The sequence below is a fragment of the Neodiprion pinetum genome, chromosome 4 (assembly GCF_021155775.2).
Source record: "Neodiprion pinetum isolate iyNeoPine1 chromosome 4, iyNeoPine1.2, whole genome shotgun sequence".
NCBI classification, from domain to species: domain Eukaryota; kingdom Metazoa; phylum Arthropoda; class Insecta; order Hymenoptera; family Diprionidae; genus Neodiprion; species Neodiprion pinetum.
This window is the reverse complement of record NC_060235.2, coordinates 38125840-38142554: the sequence shown is the minus strand read 5'-3', so window position 1 is coordinate 38142554 and position 16715 is coordinate 38125840. Positions and strand designations below refer to the sequence as shown.

General features: G+C 43.7%; 1 protein-coding gene across 11 annotated transcripts in view; it reads left to right on the top strand.

The window, feature by feature from the left end:
- Positions 1-16715, top strand: part of LOC124216367 (agrin) — a 319987-nt gene that overhangs the window by 289370 nt on the left and 13902 nt on the right. For 9 of the 11 annotated variants that reach the window (XM_069135298.1, XM_069135297.1, XM_069135295.1 and 6 more), the window contains 5 exons: positions 5967-6203; positions 12521-12736; positions 12859-13100; positions 13897-14083; positions 16607-16704. In XM_069135298.1, coding sequence (XP_068991399.1) covers positions 5967-6203; positions 12521-12736; positions 12859-13100; positions 13897-14083; positions 16607-16704 — 980 coding nt within the window. Of the gene's footprint in view, positions 1-4751; positions 4909-5966; positions 6204-12520; positions 12737-12858; positions 13101-13896; positions 14084-16606; positions 16705-16715 lie in introns of those variants that run through there. The other 2 variants (XM_069135302.1, XM_069135303.1) reach the window with 2 other exon arrangements.

The window sequence follows — 16715 nt, the reverse complement described above, 5'->3', positions numbered from 1 at the left end:
TTTGTCTGCAATGCAGGGTTGAGGGTCTGTCTTTGGACTAGACTTGATGAGGGTTTGGCGTAACCGAGTTCGGCCAGAATTCGAACAGCGGGAAGATTTGGTCCGGCTGCGGACCATTCGCTGGCTAGAGGAAGTCATAAATTTAACGGTTGGACAGTTAATTGTAAATTAACAGGAAGTTTGATGATTGATATGTTAGATGGATTAAGCAGGAATCAATCGAGGTACCTCAACTCATTGAAAATCATTCGTGATCAGTTGAAATTTATACACAATAGAGCTGAATATATCGTGGAAATCGTCAAATATGAGTTTCAATTTATTGATATTCTATTGATTTTTATACCTTATCGTTTACATTCGTTGATTTATAGTTCTCCAACTGATTTTAATTCTGCTTCGAATCATTTCACAACATTCTAATCGATTTTCAATTGCTTGTTGTGATTTTCTGTGATTTTATCCGATCTGGAGATCACCTAAAATCGCCTGGAATGCATGGAAATTATTGGAAATCAAAATCAATCCCTCGATATCAAGGTCAATGATTCGTAGTCATTCGTGAGTTGGTTCCCAAAATGAACGGCTCCTCGGATAATCGGTAACTGTACGGGGAAATTCCATTACAATCAGTCGATTAACTCGCGTTTTTGCGACATGTTGAAATTTTTCCCTAGAAAATCGACGGCGGGCTTAGGAGCCGGGGAATGGGGAATAAGGTCTCTCGCATTCGTATGGATCGCTTTTTACCGATCTCCGCGTAAACGACGTTGAATAATAGCACAGAGAGGTGGAATTGTGTAAGACTTGCAGGTTCGTTTGCTGGGTAAATTTTAATCCTGGTAAATGAAAAATTGAATAATTTTATTGCTCCAATCGCTTCTCTATCTTTTGTTCAACGTTTATTATTTTTCATCGATTATCCCTCCATTATTCCGGTGAAATTTCGTCGACGCGCACATAACATCGATTACAAAAATTTGCAACAAGAATATTGCTACTGATTTCGTTTCATTTTCAATATAAATCAACTTTGAAAGTGAACACAAGTGAATTGTGATTTTAAATCGATTTCAAAACGAATACCCGAAGTGATCGAATTTCGCTGGGAGGATTTACTCAATTTTGTTAGATCTTATTGCGAGACTGACGAAACTTGAGGCGGTGACAGGCGATGGAAGACGAAAGGAGAAAGAGGAGAAATGGGAAAGGACAGGCGTAGCTGTTTCCATGGCTCTTTGCCAAATTGGGTCAGACCTAAGCAGCACCAGACTAACCTCACCTGACCCAACGCTAATTCAACTCAACGCAATCCCACCCTCGGCTTAAACTAGCCTTCCGATCGCATACATCGTTCAGCTAGACACCAAGGACCAAATCCGACCACATCGTTCGCCCTGCGCGACTACGATTGATGCACGTAAACAGAGAGGCGTACATCGACGGACCAAAAACCAACCCCCGTGATATTCAATACTGATTTTTCCCGGAACCTTTTTCATTCGGTTGTAACAGCCGTCAGTCAGAATTGACGCCGAATTAATTAAACGTCGAAATTTCACATGGAATTGAACCTGTGGAATAACGTGAAATGAGAGAATTTATTATAACAGTCGCAATGCGATTTAAAAAATGTTCAATTTTCGGGTTTCCATGTATTACGATTTCGCAAATTTTTCGAAAAAACTGTGCCTTCTATGATGAGTTCGACAGTCGTTGAATTGCCGTGAAAATTTCATTCAAAACTGGCTGAGAATGTAATACGTACCTAATCAGATCCTACGGGATTTAAAAAAAAAAAAAAACAGAAAAACCGGAACTGATATATCTAAAAATAAAACAAAAAAAAAACGCACCCTGCAATATCGTTTCAACTCGCTCGGTATTTTGTCCGTATAAAAATTTACGACGAAAACAAGAACATCAACAACACCTAGAATTCGTTGGCGGAATTTTTTTGAAATGATTCTGCACCCGCCTGCGTTAGTTCACCGTTTCGAATTATTGCAAGAGAAATAGGGCGGCGAAACGCGAGGTTTATGAACTGTTTATCGTACGTACGCGAATGCAGAGGGCCATGGAACTCCGGACGAGTTTCGAACCCGTTCGCGTCGGTCCTCTGTGCTTTTAATGCCTGCACTACCTCACGACATAATTGTCAGTGCAGCCTGCTTTTAACGGCGCGTATATGCAGGGTTCGTTTGGTCGGTCGACATCCTGAGGGGGGGGGGGGGGGTGGGGGAGGGGTAGGGTGAAAAAGGGCCGAGTTCATAGGTGCCCGTCCTCCGCGGCTTGTAAGCACGTTCGTTGTATGCACCTACATGGATGTGCAACGAAGTTCACGCCCACCAACCGCGAACGAAAAACCGGGGCAAATAACGTAGCGATATACGCGTGGAGTGCTCGACGTGCATTTTCTCATAATATATTATCTCGAACCACGTTCAACGGACACTCCGAAGGGAACGGACAAAGCTTAACCGCGTTTCTCTGCCTGCGACGAAACTTCTTGCCAAAGAATATCCGACATTGGAATCAAGACTTGCGTCAAATATTGTTCAAATTGATATTTGAAGCAGTCTGGTTTGATAAATACGAGTATAATGTTTTTCTTTACGATGGTTTCCTGGATTTTTGACAATCTTGAAATACCGAAACTATTTCTATTTTTTATGTACTACACGTTCTTTCGATTGAATTGTAACTGATATTATGACAAAGCGATGTGAAAAAAGATTTTCAAGTGAACTGAAACCCGACTGATCCGTCAGAGAATAGCTGGAATTCGAATCACTGAAATTTCAGAGTCGATTCGTCTTTTAACGAGTCAAGATTGTTTGAAACTATTTCAATCAAATAAATTATTGGCTTGAATTAAACGATAGTTCATTGAAATTGTGTTGAATAGTGTCTTAATACGGAATTAACCGAATCAATTCAAATTGATTATACAAACTGCTCCAAGTTCGAGTAACGTCTAACTTAAATTGTCAATTTATCCGTCATTCAGCGTCCTGACCGAATAGTCTTTTTTCCGTAACATTCTTTTGTACAGAGACAAGCCGAGACGATAGTGTACTTTTGTCTCGAACAGGCGTCGGTCTGCGGAGGCAGCCGAAGAAATTAATTGCGGTTGTTAATTGCAGTACGGATGAGTGGGGAACAAAGCAACAGGGTATAAAAAAGGTTGGAAAAAAGGTGAAGGAAGAGAAAAAAAAAAAAAAAAAAAAATCAGAACTAAGCTTACACAGAGAGGCGAATCTCTTGAATTCCATCCTATTAATTACCGATCTTAACCGCTAATTACATCCCCCATTGTCATTCCTCTATAACGCGAGGTTGGCGTGCGCTGACAAAGGAAGATAACGGTATAACAAAAGTAGGCAAAAGTTTCTTATTTCCTTTCATACTAAACTTTACCCCACGGCCCGCGTCTTTGTTCCTTCGCCAATGGCGGACTCTCCCGGAGCTTTCCAACCTTCGCCTGCAGGGTGGTCAATTAACTTTTAGGTCCTAGGGCAGCCCGCGGTCCCACCCAACAACTGCCACTTGGCGTTTCGGTAGTAAAACCGAGCTGCAGTCAGCCGCCGTGCCCGATAACCAGGCACCGGGGTTCGCGTCACTTAGCGCTTAACGTCTGACCACTAATCTGCCTGACTCCCTGACCGCTGCCTCTGATCTCTGGAGGCCTCTGCCTTCTACCCTCGCTAATTATTCTTTCACCCCGGCCACCGCCCTCTCCCAAGGACTACCGTGTCATTTTCATGTTAATCAGAGCCGAGCGCAGCTCCAGCCAAGTTTCCTTTTGCATGTTCAAGCTTGAACGGTCTAAAATCATACCTGTTTGTAATTTTTTTTTATTTTTTTAATTTTCTTTCAAAGGAAATGAAATCCCTCCGAGCAATTTCAGTTTGAGGACTTTGTTATTTATAATTTGAAGAACGATGTAGAATTTTTTTGATTGAAATTAATAACAGAACGGTGGCACACGTTTGTCCGATTGACTTGAAACTTTGACAAAATCTTTAAAAAACCGCTTACAGATTCAAGATCGTGGGTAGAGTTTTGAGATTCGATACCAGAAATTTTTTTGTAAGAATTGTTTTGGAGATTTTTGGCCCAAATATGTTTATTTTTTTTTTTAATCGCGTATATTTGAAAGTAAAAAAAAAAAACACAAACTCATCATTTGGGCTTTGAGCTCGAATTCAAAAAGATGTTTTCAACTCGAACGTTTCCTCTTTCTATCTGTTACAACTCGGACAGTGATGTCACGAGATGCGACGCTGTGAAAGCCCTCGATTTCGGAGTCGTTCGTTATTTATATGCACCATGCCGCCTTTTTTGTTAATAATTTCGATGAAAAAATTCTAGAATGTTCCTGAAACTATAAATCATAAAACTGTAAATAAAATTGGGAATCTTGTTCTAAATGAAATTTATATTTTTATTTTATTGAAGCGGAGCTCAGTCTGAAATTCACAAAACTTCATCAACAACGTCTTATATCGTAAAAACAAACAGTAATCAAACGGATGTTTTTTTTTTTTTTATTTTGAAAAAGCATTCTGTACGAATTAACGTGCGTATCGGGCAACGCGCCGAACGTAACGGGTGTTTAACGAAATATCTCTGCCAGGAACGTATAGTATAATATGACGAGATAATTAAATTAACCAGTTTAAATTACACCTTTATCCGCTTGCCGTAATCCGTACCGTGTAAACCCTTGATGTTGAACGAAGCTTTATTTCAGTTTAATGCAATAGCCTCGAGTAACCGTTCATCCGTTGCGACGTTAAAGAAAAAAAAAATATCGTATATAGACACAGACCTCCGAAATGAACACGTTTATCCTGATCTGTACTTCGATAGCCGTGTCGAGCTGCTGCTATATTTATCCAAAAGGTATAATATCTAAGCCACCTGACGAACATAATTCGCACCATCGTATTTTCCGTCTCAGAGAAGTTGCATTACCACCTGATCCGAGACGCATAACTGCATAAAATCTGCTTTGCCAATTTGACGCAATCCGCTTAACTCCGTGAAACACTCGATATTGGATCAAGCTGTAATAATAATTAATTAATTAATCAAACTCGCGATGGCATTTCCAGCTCTATGTGTACCTTATACAATTAAATTTACGAAGTCAGAATATGTGCAGGCATATGTCGTCTATCCGCCAATTTAAATATAGAACCTCGGGCTAATGGCTTTCTTAGTAATTAAAAACGTGCCAGTGTTTCCAACCTTCGCTGATATTTCTACGGCGACTAAATGCAGCAGAGACTCCGAGAGTTCGCAGCAAACTCTTCGCTGATTAATGTCCCTGGCTGTTTACTTTTCGAAAAAGAATAAAAGAATATTATAAAATTCGATTAGTCAAGTGTTTCTATAGCGACGTATCAGATAAAAACCGCACGTTCGGTTGGTGTTTTTTATTTTATTTTATTTTTTTTGTCAATACGGTTTACAAACGGCTATTGATATTCGAATCGTTGGTTTAGTTAATTATTGCGATCAGTTGTTTCCAACGGAATAACTTTATTCCTGTGAGTGAATAATGATGTGTCGGAATTGGGGTTAGGTTGAAAATGAGAAACACGGAGAACTCGCGGGTTGTCTTGACTCAACGAAATCGTTGAATTTGTGTCAGAAGTGGGATTTTCGTAGTATCGCATAACGCGATAGGGGAGCAACGAATGACGGGATAATCGAGACGACCATTAATATGACTAATTAATTACCGGAGGGATGTATCGAGTAAATCGGGAAAGCTTTTGGGCACAGTCGGTCTGAATTAATTGGAAAACAAATCTGACCCCTCTGGCGCCGAACTCGACTCTCTCAGTCTCTGTTTCTATTCTAATTAGTGGTTCAATCCGATCCCCCCGAACATCAACGATTGTACTTTACAGTGGAATTAGCCTGATGTGTCTCCGACAATTTTTTGTTCCCAGAACTGAAGGATCCCTGCACGAAGCTCAACTGTTCGCAAGGAGCGCAGTGCGTTCGAACTCGCAATGGTTCCGACGCTAAATGCGAGTGCGCAACCTCTTGTCCGAGCCTCGGTGACCACGAGGGCGGTTCTCCCGTCTGCGGAAGCGACGGGGTCGACTACCCTAATCTCTGCGAGCTGAACCGTTTCGCCTGCACCAAAGGGCTGAACGTCACCGTCGCTTTCCGTGGCAAATGCGGTGAGTAGAAATGAGCTTTATCGGGCGAATCTCTCGCCCCGAAGGCATTGACGATTAATGCTCTCACCTCCGCGTCCTCGTCCACATCCTCGTTCTGATCCTGACCCCGTATTATGTGCCCGCAATGCAGCGCGAATAACTGTATCGCACGTTCGTTTGCAAAGTTTAATATCCCCTGGAGTGGCTTGTGACAATGGCAATTAGAAACCGACCGAACGTTTCGGGTCTAGGGTCATTCGCGAGGGCTTGATACGATCTCTGAATCCCCCAATATGACTCGGAGTAACTGTGTACGATATACCGATGCTTGAAATTTCGATCCGGATTTAACCGAGACGTTTTCGTTGTTGTTTATGCTCGCTAAGAAATGAAAATCCTCCAATTTCTAGGCCTTTAGGCCTTGTTGTTTACCAGAAACCTGTTCGTAAATTTTATCACGTTTTTGAATCTAACCTCCGTTTTTGATATTTATATATCACTACCTGTCATCAGGGAAAAAAATATGAGCTAACGTGTTTCTTGTGTAAAAAAGCTCGATGCTTCGATCCATAGAGCCGATTTTGAAACAGATCGTCAGAAATTGCTAGGAGAACATCTTTTTTCGTTTAGGTATGAATTTATCATATACATATATTATTAATAGTAGTGTTACGGTTTCCCCCTTCGAATATGCATGTATTCATTTAATTAATCAAAATGAAGATCTGATGTTCCCGGACAACGATCGTATCTTGAAATCAACGAGGATCTTTCTGGATTATTCCTTGAACGGACTTTAAAAACGACACACGTCTCCTTGTACTTTTGTCCCAAATAAACCACCCCAGTCCTTTTGAATTCTCCCGACTATTTATTTCGCCCGCTTACGTAACAATATCATATGTACAAAACTTATTCACAGAATTCGAGAGCTGAGAAAAACAACGAAAAAAAATTGTATTCAGAATTTCGACTTCCCGATCAAAAATCCATTGCCGTAGGCACAAAGTACAAAGCGTTAAAAACAAAAGCGCCCGTATCGGAACTTGACAAACGAATAAACTAATAACACACGTCAGCGGTTCCGGTGGCGAACAGCTGGACTCTAGCCGCGGGTTTTCTGGTCACCCCCAAAAACGCGGTTGGTTAGCTAGCTCGTGTGGAGCGTAGGATAGAACTCGCGTGCATAACGCGATATCTCCGCGTCACGTGCGTATAACCAACCATCCAACCAACCCCAAACATAGAGAGACAATGATAAATTAGCGGCACGAGCCAGTGACGTGAGTCCGAGTGCAGTCAGCCGGAAACCTTGATGTATAGACGATTCGCAGTCTCTCTTTCTCCCTCTCCCCCCCCCCCCCTCTCTCTCTCTCTCTCTCTCTCCGCACGTCAATGCACCGTTGCATCCGAGTCGCTTCGCTCCGATGCAGCAGCAGCGGCAGCGCCGACAAACTTAGCGCTAGGCTACAGCCTTGCGTTTAATCAGGCGGGTAGTGGGGACAAATGTTTGATCAGGCTGCAGGTTGTAGGAAAGTGCTGTTTACTCAGGATTAAGTAAGTCGTCCTTCCTACCCCCCCCCCCCCCCCCTCCACCCCGCTCCCTTGCTCTTTCTCCCTCGCTCCCCCCTTTCCCTTCCGGTTCCGGAAAGCGTCCGGGTTCGTGTACCAGACTTGGGTGAAACTAGCTGTTAATGAGTTGGTTAAATATTCCCCGACAGTCCCTCTGCGAGGCGGAAGCACAAGGCGTGTAGCTAACAACCCTTTCGACATCTGCATTCGGGATTCATCCGGGTCAAAGCGGATCGGCGCAAGGGATAGGAATTCTTTAATGAGCGGTCGTTTATCGCCTATGGCAGGTAATTACCGAACAGCAGGTATAACCGTGGTTTTTTTTTTTTTTTTTTTTGTTTTTGCCAATTTACCAACACACTCGGTCATTCATTCGCTTTCGGACTATCATTTATCTATCTCACCTCGCCGCGACATCCTCTTGTCGCTCGGAGGGTGCATCTATAGGTAAAAGTACGAGGGAAAAACAAAACACCGTAGATATATAACCTTATTTCTCCAGAGTCGGACCTAATATTGACGCGTTAATATTTTATTACATTCAGAAAAGTTTCTTCACCCGGCCATCTTCTGGCGGAATTTTCGAACCACGGTGAGTTCACTTCGAGGAAAGAGACACGGTTACTTTGGAATAAAAAATAAAACGACAAATTCCCGTCAACGTTGCACCGCAGTTCCGATTTCTTTGCATTTTTCAACCATCCGCAAGCATGTTCGAAAGAATTACGATACCTTCTGTAAACGTTATTTCCTGGGCAGACACGCATTTGACAAATCGTTCCGCGTACACTTGATACCGAAATTTTTCGAGCTTGTTTTTTTTTTTTTTCTTTCTAGAGCGTTATGAATCTAGAATTCAACAGGGCGTATAATCGATCAATAATTCCAAGTAAAGCAGAGTCATATTCTCGTAAATTATATTACAAACATATCTATGTATACGTGTATACGCGTATATACATATATATATGTATATGTACATTATATACCTACGAATTATTCAACGCGGTATGCCGCCGCTTTGCGGTAGGAAAAGGAGAGGCGGTGAAGCATTTATTCGAAACCGGGGAAATTGAAAGACGATCCAACAATGCCGTTCATCAATCAAGAGCCGGTATAACGCGGGATCGTTTCACCGTCGCTAAAAGAGAGTCGATAATAAATTTCTCGCGATAAGATATCGTTGGAAAGATGGGAGCTGGTGGCAGGTTTCCCTTGATATTCGCGCCATGACGTTCTTCCATACCCGATAAATCAAATTAGCTAAAAAGTTTTCAAAGTTTTAGCATTCTTCGCGTTGGTTTCACAGCCAGCGGATATAATATAGAATACTTTGGATTCCCTGTACGGAGGAGGAGAATCGGGTCCGCGATTCAAATTGAAAACGAATCCGTTCGCCTCCCTTTATTTCTCCTCAAGGAAGCGGATGAAGAGAGAACCGAGAGACTGGATGCGGAGTAACTTTTTCGCAAGAGACTTAAGGCGGTTCCCTCTCACGCCTGAACGTTCCGAAATAAGGACAAAGCGGTTATATATATGCACCGGGTAAAATGGTCTCAACTAAATTTTCCCACCTCTCTGAGTTCGCGCCCCGTTCTCTCGAAATTCGATCAAGCTTTTCCGGTGCGGCGCCCGAAGCGGAAACAAGTCGGAAGTATGTCGCCGCCAATTTTTTTCGTCTCATTCCATCTTTTTACGGACGATGGGAATAATTAACTGGGAATTGTCAACGACTCCGGTAATTTACATTATACAGGCACCGTGGAATTGTTCGAACTTCACTCTGCTCAAGAGACTGCGGAACAGTAAAGACGCAAGTGCCCGAAGTGCTGTTAAAGGCGGTTCTGTCATTACTCCCAAGACGCCGGCTGTATGCACAGTAGGAAGATTCAGTTTATTATGAAAAAAACGGGTGGAAACAGGCGAGGAAAAACGAGTGTTTGATTGTATCAACGATTCCTTCAGCCAACTGCAGTGCGACCTTACCGTCTCACAACCGTTGTTACGGAAGAAACCGTTCCTCCGCTATACTTTCTACGGCGTAAGTTTCTTCGCGACGAAACGCCGTGTCTTTATACGCTTCTTCGTTTACAGTCGTTAAATTCGGGTTTTACGATACGACCGACTTGGGTCTTGTTGCAGCGGTTCCCTGTGTAATAAAGGAACGAATGCAGGGGCAAACTTCCGAGGTGCGTTATTTTTGTGCATAGAACTTCGGCAAAGACTCTCGATTTATTTCATTGATACATAATGTAAAATTATGAATAGGAATATGACTGAATAATCCGAAGAATTTTAAATAACAGAATCTACAAGAATTTTCTTTTTGCTTTAAAAACCATTAAAAATTCCTGCAAGTAATGTTTTTTCCATTTTTCACCCTTCAATTTTTACGCATAGATCAACGATTTTGGTACCAACAAAAAAGAGACCAATGCAACTATCTCAGATTTTAAAAATTATAATTACACCTGAAGTTTCTTTATCTAAATCGACGATCCTTTAACTTTTTCCCGTTTATTTTTTAAACAAGTTCCAACTCAATCTGCTTCAATTTAAAATTTCAAACTGCTGATGAAATAATTTCTCTGCGCGGCAATCATAAATTCTCTTTTCCGAACTGTTATAAACGGGCGATACGTCGTTATTAATAAGATGGCATTGAGACATAAAGTGCCAGGGAATCATTATTCAAGGCTTTTCCAGTAATTCAGAACCGCTGACGAATGTCTCACATAGGCTGGATGGCTGCTGAACTAGGATTACTTATTAATCGTACCGAGTTTATGCTGTTTTACGCGACGGTAGTGAAAGGCGTGTCTTCGCTAAGGGAACATCAAAGGCGTGGAATTTCCGTATAATATAACATCGGAGTCTAGCGTGAATCTGTCCGACGAAAACGTTGAAACCTCCGCATGAAGTGTGCTTCGAATAATTCACTTCTCTTACACCGCGCTATGTACATGCATACGTATACCTGTATGCTACATTTATAGCAACGGGGTTGAACCTGCGAGTACACGAAGGACTTCGAAATAAGATTAGAAATAAAAATTAAGCGTTAGCAAAATCGAGGCTCTTGATGAAAATATTTAGAAATGCTACAAGAAACTGCAGGCTTGCACGAATAAGGGATAAAAACTTGCAGGGATGAGTATAAACTTGAAAGATTATGCGGGAATAGCTGTATAAGCTGGGATGCCGGGAGATCCTGCAGGGGAAGGAAAAAGCTCGGCAATCGCGTCTTGCTTCGTCGAACTTTAAAACAATCGCCTTCAGCGTCGTTCGGAGAATTTTAAACAGAAGAAAAAAACAACTTGAAAGCCTCGGATCATTCTGAACGCGAAGGGCAAAATCAGTTACTCGGATACTCTCGCGTATATAGGTATAATATATTATAATACACGTGTAAGAGAGAATGTATCTGTACGAAAATGTAACAACAAAGTTAACTATAATTCTTTTCCAATTCCCTTACCTAGTGTTATTTTTTCTTTTCCATCGTTCTCTGCAATCCTCTGCACGTCCATTGAGTTTACCAATTTATTTTTTTTTTTTTTTTTTTTTGGTTTTTGTAAAAATATCCCGTGAGAATTTTTCTCCTCCTAAAACGTAGGTACTTTCTCGTTTTTCTTACCACTTACATATGTACATTATAACCATACATACGTATACATACACCGCGTGAAAGGACTGTGCGCGCGATTTTTCTTTCGTCTCGCGTAACTTCGGGGTGACAAAAGATTGTATAAAAGCGTTTCAAAGGCGAGGGACCGAAAAGCTCGAGATCTCGCCGCTTTGAAACGCGATTTTTTATTTTTTTTTTTCATTTTTTTAATTCTTTTCCGTCTTGTTTCTCTTTCGCAAAATGCACCTCCCACGGCGGAAGGAGAAGGGAGCATACGAAGAAGAAATAATTCGTCGAGTGCATTTCTAATTCTTCCAAGGTTCGATGGTCGAAATTCTAAAGCAACCGAGATTGGGTCCAGGAAGGAAGTTTGGTTCCGTTTCCGGTTTCCGCATGCCCGGTTAGCCGACGAGGCAAGTTTCGCTGGAAGAGGAACCGTGTTCCCGGGGGTTAGCTTAAGTTGCAGTCCAGCGAAGCGGGTAAACTCTCCCTCTACCCGGCGTCGCGACGCCCCATGATCCGCATCGAAATCGAGGAGAAAACGCGGGATTTTGCCGCCGTGGCCAAGATCACACGGATAATGGAATTCCGCTGCTGGAGGGTTGATTTGTTTCGAAAATTTCCTTCCCCTACAACGAGCCTCGGAATAAAACCACCCCCTGCACGCGCTCTTCGCGGCACGTTTTACTGCACGCAACATTACCCTAAACGCGTCTCACTCCCCTTGTATTGTACACCTCTTTCAATGTTTGTTCTTCTTTATTCTTTCCCTCGTATCCTGTTGCCTGCATTTTCTTCCTTCGATCGTGTAATTATACATTGAATACGGAGGAAACGAAATTCAGCGCCGAAATGCGGGGCGTTTCTCTCTCCGTCTCTCTCTCTCTCTCTCTCTCCTCGCGTGTTAATTTCATGCATGTAGGGTAGTAGGGCGAGTTTCGAATACAGATTCCTGCACCGACTTCTTACCGACAGCACTGGAACGTTCGAGAGTGAGGGAATATCCTCACTCTGGCGCACTTCCAGAACGTTCTAATAGTGTCGGTAAACGGTCGGTGCAGGAATCTGTACACAGAATCTTTATCTCCTCGCAACTCTACTCATACATGGTTAAAAATGATGAGAAACGTCTTTTCAGATCCCTGTGCCGGGGTTGAGTGCGTCGAGCCGGAAGTTTGTCAGCTGGACAGTTCGAGGCAGCCGGTTTGCCGGTGCGGGGAACAGTGCGGCCTCGAGTTTTCCCCGGTTTGCGGAAGCGACGGAAAAACTTACTCGAACGAGTGCAGCCTTCGTCAGGAAGCCTGTCGGTCCAGGTTACCGCTGAGGAAGATTTACCTGGGCGCTTGCAGCTCCGGTGAGTACATACATAATACATGCGCGTTACGACGCGGTGATCGACTGATTTTCTACCGCAAAGGAAAAGGTCTTTTCATACGGTAAGGGGGGGGCGGGGGTTTTATTTTGTCACTCGAGCAGGAAGCAATCCGTGCGACGATGCGAAATGCGGGTCTTATCAGCAGTGCGCCATCAACCGTTACGGAATCGCTACGTGCGAATGCGGCCCGGAATGTCAGCCGGTAATGAGGCCCGTCTGTGCCAGGGGCGGATCTACTTACACATCCCTTTGCGAGATGAAACGTCAGGCGTGCATCACCAAGGCTAGCATCGAGCTGGCCTACACTGGCGCCTGTGGCTCTAGGGGACCTTGTTCGGAGAAGGTGGGTAAGAAGGGAGGCCTTCCAGCATCCGGTAACGCAAAAACTCTCTTTATTATTCCACTGATGAATACCTGCTGCGGCTTACGGAAGTTTTCTTTGCGCCACTTTTCAGGATGGACAACCTTCGGACCGTCTGAATCGAAAGTTTGAAAACGCGGAGGAAAATTAACAGAGTTTAAAAAACATCCCTCTCGCGGTTTGATGAAAGTGAATCTCAAGCAAATCGAATATAACAGGATGTTTGATTAGTTGTCGACAAGTTGAGGGGAGGCTTCGTAGTTGGGACCTTGAAAAATTAACAAGCTCTGGTACTTTTTCAATGTTTGTCGACAAATAGCATTCCTCGAGATTCTTCAAGCCGCGACCGCTCTATTCTTAACTTTTGATTCAGACTGTCCCGCCGATTCATCCCGAGTCGCTTTAAGCCCGTCTTTACGCCTTTCAAACGCTCTCTGAGACCCTCCGACAGACGGTTCTCTCTCTGTTTTTCCCCATTCCGCGTCATCGTGCAGCATCATATCCTCGAAAGTCGAAGTAACAAGAAGACAAGGATGAAACTCGGGAAATTGTCCGCTCAAGAGTCAGTTATAATCTTTCTTGTCGTGAAAACTTTTCCGACGGCGTGTCGACTTAACGATCAATGTCTTTCGCCGTGTTCGAGTCGATGATGCAACGGCGTTGATTGCTTGCTCCTGAGAGCAAAGTTAACTTCACCGATTTCGAAACGGAGTTAGAAATCGAAGTGCATCTCGTGATATTCCGACTAATGTCGGCGCATGTATCTTGAAATTTCCAGGTTTGTCAATGGGGCGCTGTTTGCGCTGAAAACGGAGATAACGCGGTCTGCGAGTGTCCCACTTGCTCGGCCGAGTTTCACCCTGTCTGCGGCGATGACGGTATCAGTTATGGCAACGAGTGCAAACTTCGCCTCGAGGCCTGTCAACATCGGAGAGAAATCCGAGTTCTCTATACAGGATTGTGCAGTAAGTATCATACATATACGTACGCAGTGTATACACGTATAAAGGTACAGGTACAATAATGCTTGCGGACTCGCGAAACTAGTTCGTCCTTTTTACGATCAGTCCTGAATGATCAAGAAAGTCTAGCATGTCGGGAATACCTTGCGATTCAGCAAGAACCTCCAATGTATAATAGATCTATGCATATAGTTGCACAATTATGTGAAAAACGGTGCCCGTAAATTCGTCCATCTTTTTCTCTTTCCTTTCAAGGTTCGTCTGGCGGATTGCGGTTTTTTTTTTTTTATTTTTTTTTTATCTCGTTTTGTTTGTCTTTTTTACTAAAAAATGTACGTTATATTATACGGTTTCCTGAAAATCTCCTCCGCCGCTCCTTAATTAATTCGAAACCCAACGGGGCGGGTATTGTAGGGATACCCCGAATGCAGAAGGACAGATCGTGAAGCGTAATGAGTGAAAGAGAGAGGATGACGGTATTGTAAATACGGCACCGTGGGTTCTTCCGCATAGCGGGGATCCCATTCCTTGGCGAGGAAAATAATAAAGCAAAATTCTATTGTTGAATCGGTATGGCGGCGGGAGTGGAGAGAGCTTTTCGCCGTTCGCGTACATATCCGTCGTACCTACCTTGTACGTAATATCTTGTACCTTCCACGTCTCTTCGCTCTCATCTTCGCCCTGCCGAAGCAAAATGAAATCTGAACATTTATCAAACCCCCAAAGCAAAAAATCAACCCCGATTATTACACCCGTCGTCGACCGGCTGTCCGTCTCCGGGAAAATCCCGCTTGCCGAGGGTTGACCGATTTAACTCTCTGGCATATATTCACCCTCCGGCTCTTTCGGTGAAAGCATGCCGGGCGTCCGCAGCCACGGTTCATTTGCAACGCAAATTACACGCGCACGCGCTTCAACGTTGTCTCTCTTTCTCTCTCTTCCGCTCTAGTTGACAATCCGGCAGGGATTTTTTGAATGTTTCTTTAATCTGTCGCATGTTTCATACGGCTAAACTCGACGATTTTGCTGTGTCAGAAAGAGAAAAAAAAAAAAAAATAACGAGCCGTAAGCCTCTTGCGACGATAAATCTCTTTTATTTTATTATATGTTTTTGGTTATTGTTTTTTTTTTTTTTCTTTTTACTAATATTCACTTTGGGGGATGAATTTTGAAACCCTTTAACCCGGTGCCCGAGGTGCGAAAATCCGACGTTCTGCACGTTCGCTTCCGCGTTATTCACGACTTTTTGCTCCTTCTTTTCCAAGGCATCGCTGCAAGAGACCCAGGATGAAAACGTACGGCGTCTCATCCATATCACGAGACACCCTCTCCGTGTGCACCCTGTGCAATGCAGTCTGTATGCATTCCCCCGAGGCGTCGAACCCGTGGCTGTATCTATGCATCTGTTTGAGTTGTCGCGTGCTGTGCAAGTATCCACCAGCCTGCGAGATTCGCACCGGATTTCAATGAATTCTAAATACAAGTTCGATCACGCGAAGCGACGATGCAATTTCAAATCGTTCCGATATCATCTCCGCCCGCAAGGATCTCGATGTATAATTTATTCTTTCACGATCACGCAAATTGGTCGACGTTTCACGGGCTCTGATCTATGTCACACTGATAATCGACCTCAAGATTCGAACGAAACAACGCGAAGGTTGCTCTGAGGAATTTTTCAACGGAATATACTCGCAAGCCCTTGTACATCGATTTTGCGAAACGCTGCCCGAAGTGCTCTCCTTTATTTTCCCCTCTCCATTCAAAGTCTCGCATTTTACAAAAACTTTTTTTTCACCCGACAACGAGCCGCGCCTGCTGTCCATTAGTTTTCCGGCAAAACCCTTTGAGTGTAGCAGGCTTCGCGTGCGAAACTCTGTAGAGTAGATCGAGGATGGGATCATCAAGAGCCGACCCGACACGTGGAACATTTCCTCATTCTTTACGCGGTATTGTACTTTCGGCAGACGGAAGCGGACGCGTTTCCCGTCAGAGGATCGTACCGGCCAGTCGGAATCGCGAACGATTATTTACCCTGTCCGTGTACCATTGGTGTACCGATATTTGCATAGACCGGTCGTAAGGCTCGATCGGTTTTGGATAAGGGATGAAAACCGTGTACACAGAGCTAATAACAAAGCCGATGGAAAGCTAGCCGGGATACCGATAACGCAAAACAGGATGTATCCAATCAAGCGGCGCGTTGCGCGGGGACAAATTTCGCTGTTTTATAGCAAAAAGCCGATCATCGCGATCGTGTATCTCGTGCAAACTGTGCGAGCAAAATGCACCCGGCGTGACACGATCGTTTTGCCGCGGTTGTGTAAAGGGATAATTTCGCACCCTCTGTGCCGCCTCCCCGTCGGTTTAATCCTCGAGCTAGAATCGATATCGCCGTCTTGCCCCTTCAAACATCCGCCTTCCTGCCCACTTGTGCTCGTTGTTTGTTCGCTCACTCGATTAATCAAACCGCCCTTCCGCTCGACTCATTCTCTGTCTCTCTCTCTTTCATACTCTCTGTTCCAGACGGCTGCGAGAATAAGAAATGCGACCATTACGCCGAATGCGAGAGCGACAGCAGCGGAGAGGCCAGATGTGTCTGTCCATGGAATTGCGACAATGCGGTAAGAATTTA